At 39.8% G+C, this 20,118-nt stretch overlaps 1 protein-coding gene and 1 non-coding gene across 11 annotated transcripts in view; one reads left to right on the forward strand and one right to left on the reverse strand.

Annotated features, from left to right (window-relative positions):
- Positions 1 to 20,118, forward strand: part of otofa (otoferlin a) — a 547,981-nt gene that overhangs the window by 289,109 nt on the left and 238,754 nt on the right. For all 10 annotated transcript variants that reach the window (XR_011340468.1, XM_069886486.1, XM_069886480.1 and 7 more), the window contains one exon: positions 13,423 to 13,522. Coding sequence is in view for 9 of the 10 variants with exons in the window: in XM_069886486.1 (XP_069742587.1) it covers positions 13,423 to 13,522 (100 nt within the window). In the remaining variant the exon portion in view is untranslated. The remainder of the gene's footprint in view (positions 1 to 13,422; positions 13,523 to 20,118) is intronic.
- Positions 6,415 to 6,521, reverse strand: LOC138737798 (U6 spliceosomal RNA). The gene has a single exon (XR_011341240.1). It is a non-coding gene; the product is annotated as a U6 spliceosomal RNA (small nuclear RNA).

A 20,118-nucleotide genomic window follows, 5' to 3' on the forward strand; every position in this document is an offset into this window, starting at 1 on the left:
GATCTCGATAATAAAGCCTGTAGCCGTTTCATGAGTGAGAAAGGTTGACTGGTATAGGAGGGATAAGTGATAAGGATTTTGAATGTTAGACAAAGATATCTGAAACTTGGGATATTTGGCAAAGACTGATCTGTACTTCAAGCTTAGCTCTACAATGCCTAGCCAATTGTCAAGGGTTATTAACAACATTTTCAGGAGGTACAGTGAGCAGTCGAATATATTAACTGTAATTTTGAAGGAATCTGTTCAGCCAATTGTCTTCAAGCCAGCTGAAAATAAGTTTTTTAAACTAATACCATTTCTTAGCTTCCAGTTCACAGATCTTTGGTTATAGCACTTCCAAGTACTCATTCCATACTTTATAAACATGAAAGTTTCTGCTTTTATCATCTTCTCAAGCACTCCTCTTGAATTTTATTCCCCTTTTTCTTTGGCTTGGCTTCGCGGACGAAGATTTATGGAGGGGGTAAAAAGTCCACGTCAGCTGCAGGCTCGTTTGTGGCTGACAAGTCCGATGCGGGACAGGCAGACACGATTGCAGTGGTTGCAAGGGAAAATTGGTTGGTTGGGGTTGGGTGTTGGGTTTTTCCTCCTTTGCCTTTTGTCAGTGAGGTGGGCTCTGCGGTCTTCTTCAAAGGAGGTTGCTGCCCGCCAAACTGTGAGGCGCCAAGATGCACGGTTTGAGGCGTTATCAGCCCACTGGCGGTGGTCAATGTGGCAGGCACCAAGAGATTTCTTTAGGCAGTCCTTGTACCTTTTCTTTGGTGCACCTCTGTCACGGTGGCCAGTGGAGAGCTCGCCATATAATACGATCTTGGGAAGGCGATGGTCCTCCATTCTGGAGACGTGACCCATCCAGCGCAGCTGGATCTTCAGCAGCGTGGACTCGATGCTGTCGACCTCTGCCATCTCGAGTACTTCGACGTTAGGGGTGTAAGCGCTCCAATGGATGTTGAGGATGGAGCGGAGACAACGCTGGTGGAAGCGTTCTAGGAGCCGTAGGTGGTGCCGGTAGAGGACCCATGATTCGGAGCCGAACAGGAGTGTGGGTATGACAACGGCTCTGTATACGCTTATCTTTGTGAGGTTTTTCAGTTGGTTGTTTTTCCAGACTCTTTTGTGTAGTCTTCCAAAGGCGCTATTTGCCTTGGCGAGTCTGTTGTCTATCTCATTGTCGATCCTTGCATCTGATGAAATGGTGCAGCCGAGATAGGTAAACTGGTTGACCGTTTTGAGTTTTGTGTGCCCGATGGAGATGTGGGGGGGCTGGTAGTCATGGTGGGGAGCTGGCTGATGGAGGACCTCAGTTTTCTTCAGGCTGACTTCCAGGCCAAACATTTTGTCCGTGAACTACTCTTTGCAGATGATGCCGCTTTAGTTGCCCATTCAGAGCCAGCTCTTCAGCGCTTGACGTCCTGCTTTGCGGAAACTGCCAAAATGTTTGGCCTGGAAGTCAGCCTGAAGAAAACTGAGGTCCTCCATTCCCCTTTAATCTTTTTACATATAACTACCAGTAATTGTTATTAATCTGATTCTCATTCATATTTGTGCTTGGAGAGATAGATCATTCTATTCCAGAATGCTGTTGACCTTGGGAGGGGGATCAATCCATTTCCTGTGTTCCTTCTCTCTTCTCACTGCCTTGCCATTTTTTGTATATTGCTTGTTTGCTCCTCGAATGTGTTGCCTCTAACTTTTCCAGTCCGTCACTTTTCTGCCCACCTAACCATCTAGTCTTCCTCAATATCAAACACACAGCCGTCTTCTGCCAAATTTCTAATCTTGGCTCCTAAAGCTTAAATACTAATTACTTCTTGCCCCTGAGCCAAATTTGGATCCAGTTTACTTCTTGTAAGCATTCCTGAGGAGTTCACTTTTCTGATCAGAATTCCATTTGGGATCCTGCCAAACAATTTGCTCAAATCTGTGGCCTCGTATGTCACATCTTTATTGACAACAACATGAAATATGGTCAGGGTAATTAGGCTGAGCATTTGCTTAATTAATTCATAATGACTGTCTATGACTACTTTCTATCTCTCAAAATTGATGTCCCAGATTGTGCTGGGTTTGGCCTGCTAAAGAGGATGCATCATCCAGGCCAGGTGTAGAGAGCTGAAAAAGTTCTCTCATAGCTGGGCACAAGGCATAATGAGGCCTCACTGGCCTTGGAACAATATGATAGCCTGTGGCAAGGCAACATGGCTGGATCAAGCCTCTCAGCTTCTGTCAAAACTGATTGAGATAATCAGAAGCAGTGCTCCTCCCTTGCCCCTTCTTCCCTCCTCCCCTACCTTTTTATTTGAGCACATGTCTGCTTTCTGCTCATACTTTGATGAAGGCCTCAGGTCCAAATCATTGATTATATATTTCTGTTTTTAAACTACAATCACAGCGTCTGCAGACTTTCTTGTTCAAATTAAACCTTCCATCCTTTGATTAATGTTTGTCACAGAATAAACGTTTGAGATGATTGAATCTATTGGATCAATGATAGACACAAGACAGCAACTTCTGTTCTCTGACCAAAGCTGAGAGATTTAAACTGGTAATTCCAGTGTCTATATGCTTATAGAGTCCGTACTAACCTTCGTGCACTTGTGAAAGTCACTGAGATTAAGAGCAATTTTTGACCTTGTGCTTGAAATGGATGCAAAAAAAAATCCAAAATATGTCTTTGAATCAAGAAAGTAAGAATGAAATGGATGATGAGGAGAAAAATGGAAATTGGGGAGATGGGATAAGAGAGAGATCTGTGCTGATAAATTATTAATCAAGGAACCAAACAGGAAAGATGAGAGGAAATGTCTAAGGGATTAAAACGATGGAGTTATTGGACCAAAGTGAATGTAACACACCCCAGAATCCAACCTGTATATGCTGACATTTTTCTGTACGACTCATCACAGCCAATCGCATGTTCTTTATTCCTCATATCCCTTTATAATCCACTTTTTCAAACTATAATTTTTAAGAATTCAAATTCAAAATGTTATTTTGCAAAAATAATCTATTTATTGAAATCAAATTTCCTCAAACCTCCTTTACTACTATTTCTATTTCAAACAAGTGGTATTTTCACATGTTCACGGTAATATTCTTCCTATCCAATGAAGTTGGCACTCCGTCTTCTCATCCATAATGTAATACTACTCAACAGCTCAGGCAACATCGGAAGACAATGAAACCGGGTTTATGTTTTAAGTCAATGACTTTGCATCAAAACTGGGAAAAATTAGAGATGAAGGAAGATGCAGAGAATTTGGGCTTGGGCTGGTGGAGATATGGAAGGTGGGATTGGGGAAGGTGCAGAGGGAATAAAAAGTAATGTCACTGGTAAGTTCGAGGAAAGGGAAGGCCAATAGAGCAGAGGATGCTGAAGGCATTGGTAAATAAGGAACAAAAATATCTGGAGGAGATGTGAGGAGAGGATGGTGCATAGTTTTTCCAATTTACCAGAATTTTTTAAAATTGTGACAGCTGTAAAAGTGAGAAGAGAATTGTTGATGATCTGAACTGAGTTTGGAAGGTTGAAATGAGCCAATACAGAATTCTAAAGAGAGAAAGGCAAAATTAAAGGAATAGACAAATAAGCATTGATTCTTATGTCTGTGGGGTGAACAGCAATGCAGCAAAGGGGTGTTCATTTCCCCAAACAGAGGATGGATATCATGGATAAGATCAAGTGATGGGAAAAAAATGATGAAAGGCAGAATGGAAGATATAGTGACTTAATGAAGAGGAAGAGAATGAGCCATCAACAAAAGTTCAAATGGAGCAATTAGATTAGAAAAAAGGAAACCACACAATGCTTTTCCAAGATAGTTTGCTGAGAAGTTTAAAACACCCAACCTTGTCAAAGACTGTGAGATAAAAGCAGAAATTACTTAGCAGCAAAGTTCCAAAAGGACAAAACAGGAAACAAGTCTCTTGAGGTTTACAGATTCTTTGAATTCTCCTGGCCGATAATTAGCCCAATTATATCTGTTGCCAGAGTGATGGACGGTGGTGATTTATGTTTTCTTTCTTCCACCCCCCCCCCCACTTCTGGACTCCTGAACATAAATTATAAATTCTCTCTGGTTGACTCAATTTCACTCAGCTGAAGTCTGCATTAATCCAAATACCCACTTCTAATAAATGATATTTTTCAGAAGATTAATCACAAATGCAGTAGCAGGGAAAGATAAGATGATTATTTTATGACTTTGAATGTAGATCCAGATTCAATAGAAACTTCTGGAATGCATTTCAAAGAAGAAATAATTGGAGGGTTGTGTGGGGAGGGGAGGACACAGGAGATTAGAAATGATTGGAAATACCAAGTCACCAGAGGTTTGATGGGCCAAGTAGCTTGTAGCTATGCTCTTGGATCATTCTATCATTCTGTGAAATTATTTTTCATTTCAATGCAACTAACTGCTTTACAGACTGGTTGATTTGCTGAGTTGGCTGTCAACTCCCAAATAGCTCTTTAGAAGCCATTTTGATGTCTCTGTGGTTCGCATCCTTAATTTAGTTGCACATTTTGTAAATGACTAAAACAATGGAAGATTACATTGGAATGAATAACCATCATCTTGGATCAAGCAGAATGCTATTTTTTAATTATAAATTCTTTAAAATTCTCTTATGTTGTGCTACTACAGTACATTTCTGATTATCGGAAAACAACTTTACTAAAATTCTCAGTTATCCACAAAAGTTTTCAACAGCAACATGATGTCACAAGTTGAAAAAAAAATGTTTTTTTTTTAACCTGCTATGCTCAAATGGGTCTCTGATGTGCTGTTAGTGTCATTTTGAATCCATTTTGAATGTTGCTGTATTTATCTTTGTAAGCTGAGATCACTTTTTTTGTAAGAATTAAACTTTAATTTCATTCTTAAACCCTTCCCCTGTTCTTTGTTGTTATTTTAATGGCTGATACAAGTATTATGCTGTTGGAACTGGGCTGGGGGAAAGGGGACCTTGGGCTCATGGGCAGGTTCAGTGATGGCGGTGGCAAGGCATCGCATATCTGAGCAAGAACCTTGGGCTCAAGGGCAGTTTCCTGTTGGCAGTAGGGATGTACTGATATGTTGTCCTCCACTGTATATAGTCTCTACCAACTACTGTACATATGAGGCTGGCCCGCCCACTAATAACTCATCCCCTATGTCTCCTCCCCTTTTGCCCTGGCCCATAAAGCTCGAGCTACCTCCCCCTTTCAAGCATTCCTGTGCCTGGATCCGGGCCAGCCTGAGTCTTGTGTATATTAAAGCCTATTGTTCCCTCAGTTCTTGACTCTGTGGTTATTGATGGTGCCAATCAGGGGAGGTGTTTGGGATCGGAGTGGGGATCTCAAGTGTCTTGTCAGGTTCAGCGACAGCAGTGGGGATGTGTCCTGCTGTTTAAACTGGGCCTGCTTAAAGCCATTTGTCAGATATCTGAAAAATGCTGTTAACTAATACACGTCAATCCTGAGCATTTTAAATAATCAGAAATGTTTTTGAAAACTTGGATTAAATCTGTTGGATCAATGTGTTCATTTTGACTTCTGTTCTCTGACCAAAGCTGGTAAATTTCAACTGGTAATTCCAGTGTCTATATGTTTACAAAGTCAGTTAGCAGTTGTTAATGAGTTTGTGCAACCAAAAATGGTATATGTAAGGATAAATAGAAATCAGTTCTCTCAATGAAAGGATGCTCATTGAGAACAACATGATTTCTTACTGGCAAATGTAATTAACAATAATGTTTGGCTCATTGCATCAAACAATGCAATTTGGGAACTTTACAAGCAAATATAAAATAAGTATTCCTGTATTCTCACTCTAAATGTAAAATCACATTCACACTCCATATTATAACTGTGATTACAAAGTTGGAGCTGTTCTGCACCAGGGTTATCCTGGAATGAAAATTAAATGTTTATCCCTCTGCAGCCAGATCCTGAATTTCCTTATTTGTGTGGCTAGTAACATCACCTCCCCCTCACTGACCAAAAACACCAGTGCCTCAAGACTGTGTGCTTATTCTCCTACGCACTCATGATTGTTCAGCCAACTACAAATAGAATGCAGTCAAAAAGCTTACTGATGACTCCACATTTGTTGGCTAAATAACAGGAAATTATGTCGGAATATAGGTTGAAGATTAAGAATCTTATTGGATGGTGCACATCAACAATATGCGCTCAATGTCAGCAATCTCAAGGAGCTGATTGTGGACATTGGGAAGGGGAGGCTGAGGGACCATCCACCTGTCTTCATTGACAAGACAGTAGTGAAGAGAGTTAGTTCCTTTAAGTTCCTGTGAGTCCACATATCAGAGGACCTCTCCTGGAGCCAAAACATCATGGCAACTGCGAAGGAGGTACACAAGTGACGCTACTTTATTTATTTGCTTGTTTATTTATGTTTGTTTATTTATTTTAATGTGGAACTCTTCGTGAATTTGTGTGTCATCCTTGCGCAGGGGCCATGCTAATCTTCTCTGTATCATTCCAATTTTAGTATATGTGCTGCCAAAGCAAACACATGATGGTACTTTCTCAGGAGGCTAAGGAGATTTGGCATGTCATCAAATACTTTTATCAAATTTCTACAGGTGTACTGTGGAAAGTGTACAGCCCAGTTGCATCATGGCCTGGCTTTTTAACTCAAGTCAGGAGCACAGAAGGCTGTAGAGAGTGTAAAACCCAGCCAAGTCTATCATGTGCACCTGCAATCCATCTATTGAAAACTTTTATGTGAGTCACTGCCTCAGGGGCTGCCAATATCATTAAGGACCCACCACCCTGATTGCATTCTCTTCTTGCTGCTGTCTTCAGGGAGAAGGTGCAGAAGTCCAGCACTTCCAGATTCAAGAAGAGTTTTTATCCAACCTCTATTGAGCTCAAAACTACCATAAGATCTTTCTGCAGGATTGAATTTTTGACCTGTTTTTTTTTGTCTTGGCTTATTGAGATAATTTAATTTTTACTATTTTAATTGGTGTACATTGTGACCCTGTTTGCCTACAGCAAATAAGAATCCTGTTGCATCTGTGCATGAACTCACATTGACATTGAAACACTAAGCAACAAACAGGGCACCCTCCTTCATCTAAATGCTGATGCTTTACTCAGAATAGCAAAATTTGAGTTGCATCAAGGAGTTTTCAAATTGTGTATGTCAAATCTCCTTAAATTTGACATGAATCAGATCACATTAACTTGAAACTATAATTGAATGTCTTTCAAGTACAAAGCTTGACAGCATATTAATTGCAGTAGCTTCTTCCACATGTTTAAAAAACATTGAGTAATTCTATGCTTTACTTGAGATTCGAATGATGTTCACCTACTGTACTGCATAGTGGATGTACAGAATATTAGCATCTATTAAATCACAAATGGAAAAACATTTATGAAATACATTTAAGAATCACCCCCACCTGCTATAACAACTGACAATGTAATATTTCAACTGGGGGGTTATGGAACAGCTTCCACTGTGACATGTTTAATTCCCTATTATTGAATGACTATAATTATGAAGAAACTGAGTTTGGGGCCATTGAATTTGTTATTTCCATACTTTTACTCCTGTAAGGATGTAATTCTGAGAGTTTATAAGGCATTGGTCAAACCACTTTTAGAGTACTGAATGCAATTTTGGGCTCCAAATCGAAGGAGAGTCCCATGCTGGCATTGGAGAGTGTCTCGAGGAGGTTTACGAGAATTATTCTGACAATGAGAGGGTTAATGTATGAGGAGCATATGATGGCTCTGAGTCTTTCACTAGAGTTTCAAAGGGAAATCTCATTGAAACCTATGGAATGTAGAAAGGGATGGATTGAGTGGATGTGGAGAAAATGTTTTCAGTAGATGAGAAAAAAATTCTTCAGACGTTGGTGAAAATGTTAAAATCATTGCTAAGGATGACTATGGAGGTGCAAGTCATTAGTATGTTTGCAGTGAAGGTTGACAGATTATTGATGAGGGAATGTGTCAAAGATTATGGGAGAAGGCAAGAAAATTGGATTAAGTGGAAATATTACATCAGCCATGCTTTGAATTGTAGAGCAGACTCAATGGGCTGAATAGCCCAATTCTGCTCCTCCTTATGGTCAGTTGTACCTTTATTTTAAATTGTACTGTGATTGTAATTCTATGTCTTCATATCTGGTCATATCCATACAGCTTCAATGTCAGTTATTAATATACTGTGCAATTAGAATTGCTATTTGATCCATTTTTCATCATGTTGCTTTGTGCTGCAGCTGAGGAGACAAGCCATGTATAATTATTAATGAGCCTGTGTGCAACCAGCATATTATTTTCTGATGAAGTCTAAATAACTGTCTGAGACATCACAATAATATCAAATGGAAGAAATGATTTTTTTCCTCACTGATGGTAATAAAGAATAAGGCAAAGTGAAAGCAGATTTTTTTTCCAAATCCATGCCTTTGGTGTCTACCAAATGGAGTCAGCATGTTCAAGTACTGTGGCCATGGATAAAATAATTTTCATTGTGGATCCATTCACGCAAAATTATTCTGGATTTTCTTTAAGGACAAGCAATGGTGAAGGTAAAGGTTCCATTATGGTTACTGAATATTACATTCAGAATGTAACATTCCTGTACATGAAATTTGTTATCTTTGTCTACCATACTGAAGACAGAGTCATCACTTTATCCAGTACCCCTCACACAAATGAATCCCCAGTGAGGATCAAATTCACGACCGCTGTTTTGCAAGATCAATGCTCTAACTACTGAGCGATTGGAGCCCTCCCATTTTTAAAGCAGGTTAGTTAAATTTCCTGAAATCAATTTTGCTTTTAAGGTACGTCTGCAGAATTTTATTTTCTCCTCATGAGGAGATTCAGCTTCTTGATTCTATACACATTTATGTGTGCACTATTAGCCTGTGCAAAATACTTAGCATAATCCAAACGTCTGGACTGAAGATTTTATTCAGTGAAGATGTTACACCTGAATTTATTCAGATATTTCTTAATGAGACAAGAGGGCACTGGTTCCTGCAGCACTGCACCTTCACATGAACTAAGGTTCTCATTGATAAAAGTACAGGGTCCCAGCCATTTAGCTCTTAGTTGAATGAATTTGTGATTTTGCACCTGTTGTGGGTGCCAGCTTGGTATCTGTTTACTGAGTTAGAAAGTAGTCCCCTGATCTCCACAAAAATCTTCTACTCAATGACATCTAATATCCTATTATGTGCACTGTTCTGGAGGCTTAGCCCCCCTGGCAATCTCCCAACCATAAGTACGTTGATGGATGTTGATGGATGCTAGATTGAGATGAAGTCATGAAATAAGGTGTCTTCAAACTTTTAGTGCTTCAGGAATGTTTGGATGTGGGCATTTGGTTGCTATTATGAGATTTCAGTTTCATTACAGCCCCAATTTCCTATCCAGTTGTCAACTTCAGGTTCCCATCCAAAACAAGCAAATGATTTGTGTTAGATGAATAATTTTATGTTAAATTTGTGTTGACTATAAGACATTTCCAGAAAACCTGTATATTCAATCCTATAAAAGAACAAATTCTAGTTTTAAATTAGTATTTTATTTAAGTCGTTAAGTTGAAAATGAATGCTGGGCCTCCAATCCAGGGGCATGGTAAACTTGCAAGAAGGAATTATGATATAGAATGATAATGCTCAGAATTTATTTCCAGAACACATGAGTTTAGAACTAAAGGGCAGAGTTTTAAAGTGAGAGGAGAGAGATTTAAGAAGGACCTGAATGGCAACTTGTTCATGCTGAGGGTGTTCCATATCTGGAATGAACTACCAGGGGAAGTGATAAAAGTGGGTGCAATTACAATGTTCAAAGTACATTTGAACAGATATATAGATAAGAAGTTCTGAGAAGGACATGAACCAATTCCAAACAAATCGGACTAGTCCAGAATACTAACTTGGTCAGCATGAATGAGATGGGCCGATGGGTCTTTTCTGTGCGATTTGACTCTGAGGAAGAATAAGTGGTTGAAATGATAAGATCCCTAAAGCATGATAGATGTATATCCATCCAGTGATATTCATTCTTCTGGCTCACAGTCAAAGTTCATGCTCTAAGTTCATCTCCTCATACTTGCTTTGAAATACACATTTCAATCCCTCCAATTGACTAAGTTCATGCTTCCTCCACTGCCTGTCCCTCTCACCATCTCATGGCACATTGCATCAACCTTTCCACTATCTGCTCTATTTTCTGCCCTACCATTCTCTTTCCCATCCCCCTGCCAAACTAGATATTGATGCCCTTCCAGTTCATTTAAAATTGGAGATAATTTTAAATGTGTAAATGTTCATATGGGCTGTTTCAAGGAAGGATACGTGATCGTCAATTTTAGTTGACTTGAGCGTTATTCCTTAACTTAGTCATATAGTATGACTTTTGTTTTCCATCATCTCTGGATCATAAATCCAACAAGTGAAGTATAAAGGAAATGAGTGGATTTCACTTTTAGATTTAATGAAAATAGCTTTACATTTTTCAAATGTAAATTCTACAGTACAAATTCTGTATCATCATGTGTGACATCAAGGTGGTGGTGCTGCCAGAGCCACTGCAACAGCAACACTGGTGCAGACCCACAGGGAGTGAGGGAGTGGAGATGCAGCACTTCCGCAGGGTCCATACACCCAGTCAACTGCCATCAGCTCCAAAAAGGCTTTGAACAGCCCATTGATGGAGCTGACTGGGGTTTTTATTTGAAATCTGGCGACTGCGGGTCTACACTCAATATGGCTGGAGATTTTGGAGAAGCGGAGGATCTGTCTGATAGGGAGGAGATGGCCCACAGTGGTGATGACCACGGTGATGGACCAGTGAATGCGGCAGGCTGCTAGAGACTCAAGGCAAGGAAGCTGCAGGCTGCTGGAGACTGCTGTCAGGAGACTTGTGGCTGGGCTGCAGATTGCTGGAGACTGGCTGGAGTGGTTCCAGGTATTGGAACTGGGATGCGAGGAGGCGCTGAGCACGCTGAAGGGTTCCTTACCATGTCAAATACTTGGATCTGGAGCTCAGGTTGCCGTGGTTTGGACTAGACTCTGTGTAGCTGCGGGGGAGCTGCATAGTGCTAGAGGTGAATCTTTGGACACTAGTTGACTCGGGTATGGGGGGGGGGGAATTTTCTTTTGCTTCTCTCTCTCTTGCTGTAAGTCGGGCTTAGGCAATTCCTGCCAGTGGCAAACCTGTCTGCCTTCGGGCAGTCGAAAAGAAATTTCATGTAAATATGACAGTTTTATTACTATGATAAATTGAATCTTGAATGTAACTCAACAACATAACTGCATCTCATTCACTTCTGACAAATCCTTAAGTTTTTTGAGTGGATTTCTATCAGTCAGCCTAACATTGTGGGCTGAAGGGCCTGCACTGTACTTTAACATTCTATGTCCTTTGTTGAAGGAACTCTTCCAACATTCCTCAGTCTGTCCTTGCATCCCGGGAATTTCTGTTAACAAAATTAGACCAATAAAATGAAAGACATCCAAATAGTGAAAAAAGCAGAATATAAATAGGAATTAATAGCATTCATTTAAAATATGAATAGGGTAGCAGTTTTAAATGTCAGTTTCTTCCATTAATGTGACAATAATTAAATCATAATCTACAAAACAATGATATAACTAAAAATTTAAAAGCTTATGTACAAAAATTGTCAATGCTGTTACGACCTTATGATCCTCAACTCATTCTGATGATTAACTGACAGATCTCGTGAAAGTAAATAAAGAAAAGCAACAAACTAACTATAAAATGAGAAAGGCTTTTCATGTGTTTTTGAGTGTTAATAAGTGAAACAACTCCTATGACCCAGGCATGGGTTTCCACATAGGGCTGAGGGAATTAAGTGAGTAACTGAACAAACTTTTAATGAATAAATAGCCGAACCTGCAAATATCATGTGTGGCGTGTTGTGGTTCATTGCAGTGAAAGAACTAAGTCAGCAGGCTGTGAACTCATTTAGCACAACTAATTTACTATGAAATTCATGCTGCAGCCTCTAAGGCGGTCCAGAGCCCACTCCTCGCGTCCCGGAACTCGCGTCATGCTGATGTAAACCCTTATGTGCACTTCTGGTCTGCACTGGAAGAACCGAATCCTTGACGCCATCTTTGCCACACTACCCCACTGACCGCACGTGACAAGCAGGGCCGGTTCGCCACTACAATTTGATAAATATGCAGGACAGTTAATATGAAAAAACTGTAATGAAATGATTCAAATATCTGATAAAAATAAAAATCTAAAATACTTTTTGTGGTGAAACACCACTGGCATTCTGCAGGTGTACCTGCAAGAAGAGCACTGGAGGACCAGGCAACACCTGGCCGGCTGTCAATCTGCTGACCTGAATGGACCAAGCCCCACCCGGTCGGCTGCCAATCACCCTCTGGGATATAAGCTACACCCGGCCCCTCGATGTCAGTCTCAGAGCCAGCACAGCTACTCTCACAGCCACCTCTGTGGAAGTTTGTGTGGAATAAAGCCTGTTGAACAGACCTTGCTTTGAGCCTGCTTTTCTGCTCAATAGCGCATCGCACTTTTTTTTAAAAAAAACAAAAATAAGTGGAAAAGAATTCCCTGATCTTGAACCAGCCTGGAACAAATTTTCTAACAAATGGAAAGCTATTATTACAACTTTGCTCCTCACTCCACAAGGAATTCTGCAGTGATGTGCGCTCATGGCATCACCTATGAACAGTTACTAGCCAGTTTTGAACTTCTGAATGTGTGAAAGCTTACTCAGATATTCCCCATTTCTCTGTAAAATCCAGCCCATTCCTGTTACATTCAAGATTGAAAATAACTAAAGACACAGTCATGTGATTAAACAGATCCTACTTTCCCTATTTGTGGTGAACTCTCTGGGTTGCTTATTTAAATGCGTCAGTCTGAGGTTTAAAGTTAACAAATGGCTCAGCATCAATTGCATGAGAGAGTTCCAAAATGGTGTTTCTTTGCCTCAAAGGTCTTTTGAAACAGCACAGAGACACCAGCTTGTGAAGTTGTTGATTGCCTGCTGTCTATCATGCCCACCACATCCCAATGACATCAAGGGCTTCTTCTGGGTGGCACTGTGTTCCTCCCAGTTCCCAAAGCCTTGTGGGTTAATTGGACAATATATATTTGCTCTACTGTGCAGATGAGTGGTGGAACCTTAGACAACAAAGTGAAATGAGGACAAAATTGCTGTGAACAATGTTTGGTCAGCATGGACTCACCCAGTCTAAAGTCCCAGATATCTTGTTTCTCTTTATTATGTCTGATTTTTTCTTGATAGTTCTGTCATAAAACATGTCATGCAAACAAGTCAATTTGCTTTTGGAAATAAAACATCTGACATAATGTGGGTTTATCCACTTACAATGGATTCAAGAAATGCTGATGTTCCTTTCTACTGTTTTCAGGCTGATTGGAACCTTTGCAATGGTATTGCAAAAGGTGGTGGAGGAAGGACAATTGGACGTGTCTGACACATTAATCGATGACAACAACAGCTGCATCAGAGTAAGTTTTGGACAGTTTTCTCTCTTTGTATTATCTTACTCAACTTTGCTGCAGTCGAAATGGAATGAAAATTATGTTCCAAAGGATAAAAGGGTGTCTTGGAGCTCTAACTAAAATGATTTGTGTTAGAATTATTAGCATAGGAGTATATGTATTTCAAGTGAAAATCCACTGCCTTCCATCTGCCCTCCCCCAGCCCCCTCACTCCAATTGCCTTGTCTCTCTCAGTCACCACCATCTCATCTTTATTGACGATAGGTGGTGAGGGAACATGGTCAAATAAAATTTAATGAAAACTTGTATTGAAACATTAATTTTAACTATTTATGAACAGAACTCTCTTTCAGTGGACATGTATTGCTGGAGAAGTCAACAATCGTTGATGTAAGGGTCCTAATTCTCTGTTAATTTCCTTTTTGCAGTGCAAGGTCAAAATGTCCATTGTTTTGTACTTCTGAATGAGTACAAAAGAAGAATTCTGATTTTGCTTGTATTTTCACATTTTACCTGATGACTGTCCTGTGTTATTTTTAACGGAAAGTTCATGACCAATGAAGTTCTTCAGTGATTTACTTTTTATGACTTCGACCTGCTTTTCTTGAGACCTATTTTGTCAATTGCAATAGTGCATTCCCTTTGAGTTCCAGAGCATTTTATTAAATTAAATGTCTTATAAGGACATCAATGTGACCATCCCTCCTTTGTTTGCATTTCCAACAAGCAGTGAAAAGGGATGACTACAGAGTATCCTTTTTTGGCAGCATCTCTGCTTCCGTTTTGCTTCATTTCAGGCTTTCATTAGTCCATCTTTATCTCTAGCTTTCAATATGTCCGTCTTTTTACATTGGTTGCCTGTGCAGTATTCTTTGAGTTTGTTCTAGTTTCAATGCTTGAATTGAATTGGTTTATTATTGTCACATGTGCAAAGTTGCAGTGCATTACTTTGCTTTACATGCTATCCGGGCAAATCAATCCATGCAAAGGTGGTGTGAAATCAAACAGTGCCACGGAGAAAAGTAAAGTTGGAGCATTACAAGGGCTGTCATGAGGCCATCATTTACTTCTGAGAAATTGGTTCAAGAGTCTGATAATAGCAGGGCAGAAGCCTGCATGAATTGGATGGTATATGTTTTCAAACCCTTGAATATTGTGGCCAACCTGAGATGGGAGAAAAGAGTATGACCAGGGTGATATGGGTCTTTTATTATGTCACCTGTCTTCCCAAGGGAGCCAGAAGTGTTGATGAAATCAATGCAAGGGAGGTCTTGAGTGCTTCACAGTCTATTGAACTGTTAAGTATTATCAGTCTTGCTTTGAATAATGCACTACTTCTCAGCAGCAATCATTAAGCTAGATTTAGGGAGGGTGGCACAGTGGCATAACTGGCAGAGCTATTGCATCACAGATGGCCAGGTTCAATAATTTATGTGCAGCCTGCGACTATGTCAATTTTTCCTTGCAAACCTTGCATTTTCTCAAAGACCTGTTGTGTGGTAGGTTAATTGACTCCAGTAGATTGCTCCTTGTGTAGGTGAGTGGTAGAATCTGGAGAGAGCGAAGTTGATGGAAAAGTGGGAAAAAATAGGTTGTGGGTCCAGCTCATGGGAATTGGATTGCATCATGAGCTAACATAGACTTGGTAGGCTGCAATGCTCTCATGTGCCATGGAGAAATATATGGAAAAAATATCATGGTTAATCCCATCTGTTGCCTGCATTCACTGCACTGCCAGCACCACATCACCTTCTCACCCTCATACTAGAACTGTGGATGCAAACTTTTTTTTATCTGTGCTGCTCGAAATGACCTTCAGGTTTTGGTTCCATGGCTGTCTTGCCTTTGAAGTTGACCTTACTAAGTGACCAAATTTCTCATCTTCAGCTTCTCCTCCATGGACTTTAGTACCTCATCAAACACACATAGGTCTGTTTCAAATGTATTTGAAAGCAACACCTTCTGTTGTCAATGAATTACAAATGCAAGTACTAGGAAAGCCTGCTTTCTTTTAATGAAGTTCAATAACATTCAAATAATTTGGACTGCATTAAACATGTCAGCACTGAGTAGTGTAAAGCTCAAACTCCAATGTTTCCTAGTTTATAGGAAATCCCTGGTCTCATGAGTTGAGGGAGAGTTTCAGTGTGTGTACTTGGTCTCCAGCTTGTTCTGTGTTCCAACTTGCTCTGTCCAGGTGTGGAAGTCCAGAATACCCTAATGCACATGTGACAACTGGTCACCAATCCTCCATGGAAACAACAGATGCACAAATCTGCACAGTCTGGCCTGAAACTTTGTAAAGAAATATTTGGTTTGAACCATCCAGTAATATTTTCCCAGTAACTTGTATCAGCCCTCAACAAATACCAGCGTTAATGGCTCAGGTTTTGAATGGAAGCATTAGTGGATTCTTAGCACCACTGGTGATTTCTTTTCCTAACAACTTTGAAATTTCCCTTTACACCAAGAGGAAGTGACTCAAATGAAAGGTACTAAGACCTCACCAAAACAATGCCTGAAGGATGGAAGCTCAAAATAAAGAAACTAAAAAAGAACTGGGTAGACAAATGGGGTTGCATGAAAAATTAGTAACAGGCAAGATCAAAGAAAGTTGTAATATGTTTTACAGCACAGGGAAGCAAGAGGAAGTCCTATTAAAAACCAAAATGTGTGGAAAATGAGATGTGTTGAGCTTACTGTCCTCATATTGGCATATCAATTTATTACAATACAATGAGTGGCAAACCTTAAAGTATTGAAACATGTTGTAAGTGTTTTGGGTGTTTCCTAAGATGTTGAAAGATGCTATAGAAATTGGTCTTCTCCTTCCTCTACATCCCCATCCCTTCTTTCTCCTATCAGAGAACTTTTCTTAAACCTCTGCCCTCTCCCAATCACTTCTCAGCTTCTCGCTCTTCTACCCTCCCACCTATATCCATCTATTAACTGTTCACCCGTGCTCCTACCACCCCTTAACCCCTCCCTCACCTTTTTATTTGGTTTTCTGCCCTCTTACTTTTCACACCTTTTACTTTCTATGTGACCTGCTGAGTTTCTCCAGCACTTTTATGTACTTCACCCCAGCATCTGTAGATTTTGTTTACCTCTTGAACTATTCTGTTTGTATGACTGAAGCTGATCATTTTAAAATGAATTGTCTATCAGCATTTAAACATGGAATGAAATGATTCTCTGTGGTTGTTATACTATTCACAGCATACCTTTATGTGCAGTAATTTTTTTAAATCCTCTGCAAATCACACTGTGAAAGAGCAGTATAAAGCAATGAGGATCTTTCTATTATGGGGGTTATTTGTCTTTTTTTAAGACTCTAGGCATTTTCTATAGTCAGCAGAACAATTTATGGCTGTAAATAGAGATCATTTCAAATTCTTGAGTATTAAAATTTCAGAATGACGAGCAACTGACTATTTCAATGGTAAACAAGGAATTTCATTGAAATTGTTAAGCATCAATATATGATTTGCACATTGATTTAAAGACACAAAATTCTGCATGCAGTAATAGAGAACAAAACAATAACCATCCTTTAAGTAATTCAGGTTTGAATAGGGTATGTTCCCACAAAGAGTAGGACAGGGCAGCTTGGGTGATGAAAGAGAAAAATGGTAAGATAAATCAGACACTCAAGCCAACATTGGCAGGCTTAGAATAATGAAACCTGGGTCACATTTGAAGAGCTAAAAGGGGAAAGGAGAAAGAAAATACGGGAAAAGAGAAAAATGATTGCAGACTGACAGCTACTTTGGAAAAAAAACCAGAAGCTTTCAATTGGCATATTCATAGTAACTAGGCAGTAAAATAAGAGATAGGACCAATTGTGTGAAATAAAGATAATTTGTGCATGAAATATTAAATGATTATTTGAATTTTATTTAGAAAAGAATGGGATGCTGCTCAAAGGAAAAAAAGTATGACTATGGGTAAAATGAAATTTGTAAAAGAGGATGTCCTAGAAAGTCGAGTGATTAAAAGTGAATGCCATCAATCCTAACCAGATGTGTTGCTTATAGGACTGCAAAATATATAAATGTATCCAAAATATATAAACTTTTGTTAAAAACAAAGTCAAATTACCGTAGTATTTTAAATGCTTCTGTTTCTGCACCCATTATATTACTCTTCACTAGTTTCAGTGAAATACAATGTATTTAATCACTTTAAAATTGTACTTAATATTTTTGAAACATAACAGCATCATAACAGTAAGTATGCTATGCCTGCTCTAAGTTGGCTCAAATAATTATTTTCTACTAAGGTCTCCAGGCAAATGTGTTCATGTAGAGAAAAGTAGCATCCATCCCACAAGAAATATGCAAGGAGATCTTATGCAGGATAGCCTGAAGGTAAATTTGCAGGTTGAGTCAGTGGTGAAGAAGGCAAATGCAATGCTGGCATTCATTTTGAGAGGAATAGAATGTAAGAGCAGGGATGTGATATAAAGGCTTTAGAAGGCGTTGGTGAAACCTCACTTGGAGTATTGTGTGCAGTTTTGGACTCCTCATTTGAGAAAGGACATGCTGAAGTTAGGGAGGGTTCAAAGGAGTAGGATGATTCTAGGAATAAAAGGGTTATCATTATGAGGAGCATTTGACAGCTCTTGGCTTGTATTCATTGGAACTTAGGAGAATGAAGGGGGAGGGGATCTCATTGAAACATTTTGAATGTTGAAAGCCATGGACAGAGTAGATGTAGAAATATTATTTCCCATGGTCGGAGAGTCTAGAGGGTACAAATTCAGAATTCAAAGGTATTGTTACAGAGTTCTGTGTTGTGTATCAGCCTATGTGTTTGGTTTTGTGTTGGAAAGTCACAGTTTACCTTAGAGAGCCAAGGTGAAGGTGGACTGCCAAGAGAGTGGGAGACGGACTGTGCATGTGCAGAAAATTATCTAAAAATTTCTGGACTTGGAAGACAAACCACCACTGGGTGGTGCTGTGGAGTGGAATAAGGCCCAAAACATGAGTAATTGTCTGGAAGACAGTTTAGAATGTTGGGCATTTTAAAAGGGATGAATATTCCGAAGGCAGCCAGAAGGATCCGGACCAAGCCATTGTTCCTCTCATTGCAAGCAACATAAGAAGACAACTTAGAATTTTGTGCTCTCTCTCTATCTCTCTCTCACTCTCTCTCTTCCCACAACTCAGCTCCTCAAGTGCTGGCAGCATACTTGTAAATGTTACCTGTCCTCTTTCAACCTTTCATGTATGTGGGTGAACAAAACATGCACACAATACTCCAAATATGACCTTACAAATGACTTGTACAATTTTTACAAAAAATCCTAATTACTGTATTCATTACTTTAATTCATGAAGGCCAATGTGGTGAAAGATATATTTATGAACTTTTCTGCCACTGATGCCACTTTCAAGGAATTGTTTATCCATATTTCAAGGTCCTTCGTTCTGCTGTACATCAAATTCCCCACTGTTTACCATGCAAGTCCTATGCCAGTTTGTCTTTTCAAAGTACAACAGCTCACACGTGTCCACATTAAATTCTATTTGCTATTTTATAGCCCATTTTTTCCAGCTGGTCCAGATCCCCCACTGCAAAGTCTTCCACTCTGCCAACTATGCCTACCTTATAAGGAACACAGACCTTGTTACAACCTTCCACAAAACAAGAGCAGAGCCCTTGTTCAAATTTTATTACAGAGAGTCTTTTTGTCATTTTCATTATAGAACTCCTGCCCTGGAGTAATGAAAGCATAGTCCTTGTCTACCCCTTTCCATCCTTGCTCTATAGTGTAGTGGTGCTGCAATGCAAATCATTTCTTTCATCCTAATTTTGCAAACAGAGAAAGAATGTAGGCAAGTTGATTTCATGTTTGGGAAGGAAAATGTAATGTTAGTTTTTGTTAATAAGAATAAAACTGGAGGGGGTGTGGTGTGATGGCATAGGGAGAAGATGTGGGAAGACACCTCCTCTGACAGAACTATTCAAAACCCGTTTAAAAGTTTTTTTAATTTATAACTGTTGACTGTATTGTTGAAGTACCTTATAAACTGTTATGAGGAAGATTAAAGCTCAAACAGTAAATAAAATGGTGATTAAACAGTCAGTAACTGCTGAAGAAAGTCAGCCTACCATGTACATGGAGCCTCTGGCATCTATTTCAACACAGCCCTGACCACAGCGATCATTAATGGGTACGGTCCATACCACGCCAGCACTGTCCTCGCGTACTGTTGCGCAATATGGTGCCGGCAATCGACATCAATCTCCTCCGGATCAAGAGGATCAATTGCGCATGCGTGAAACTTCGCATGCATGCTGTGTTTGAAACAGCCCAGGCTATGGGGGCACCTGACATCCCTCAGTCCAGTGACTCTGGGCTGGCGGGGAGGGGAGTCCACACCCGAAGTTGGGCCATTTCAACTCCCATTTCGATGGAGGAGGACGTCGCTGGAACAGAAGAGGAAGAGGAGCAGCCGGGTGGAAGGAAGCAGGCTTGTTTGGGAGTAGGCCTGTGTTGAGGCACCTTTTAATCTTAAGTCTGACTCTTCTCATTCTGATACTGCCTTGTCTTACTTATCTAAGCAAATTAAGAACTTGCCATGCAGGTGAGGCAA

This window comes from Narcine bancroftii, chromosome 6, assembly GCF_036971445.1.
Source record: "Narcine bancroftii isolate sNarBan1 chromosome 6, sNarBan1.hap1, whole genome shotgun sequence".
Taxonomy (NCBI): domain Eukaryota; kingdom Metazoa; phylum Chordata; class Chondrichthyes; order Torpediniformes; family Narcinidae; genus Narcine; species Narcine bancroftii.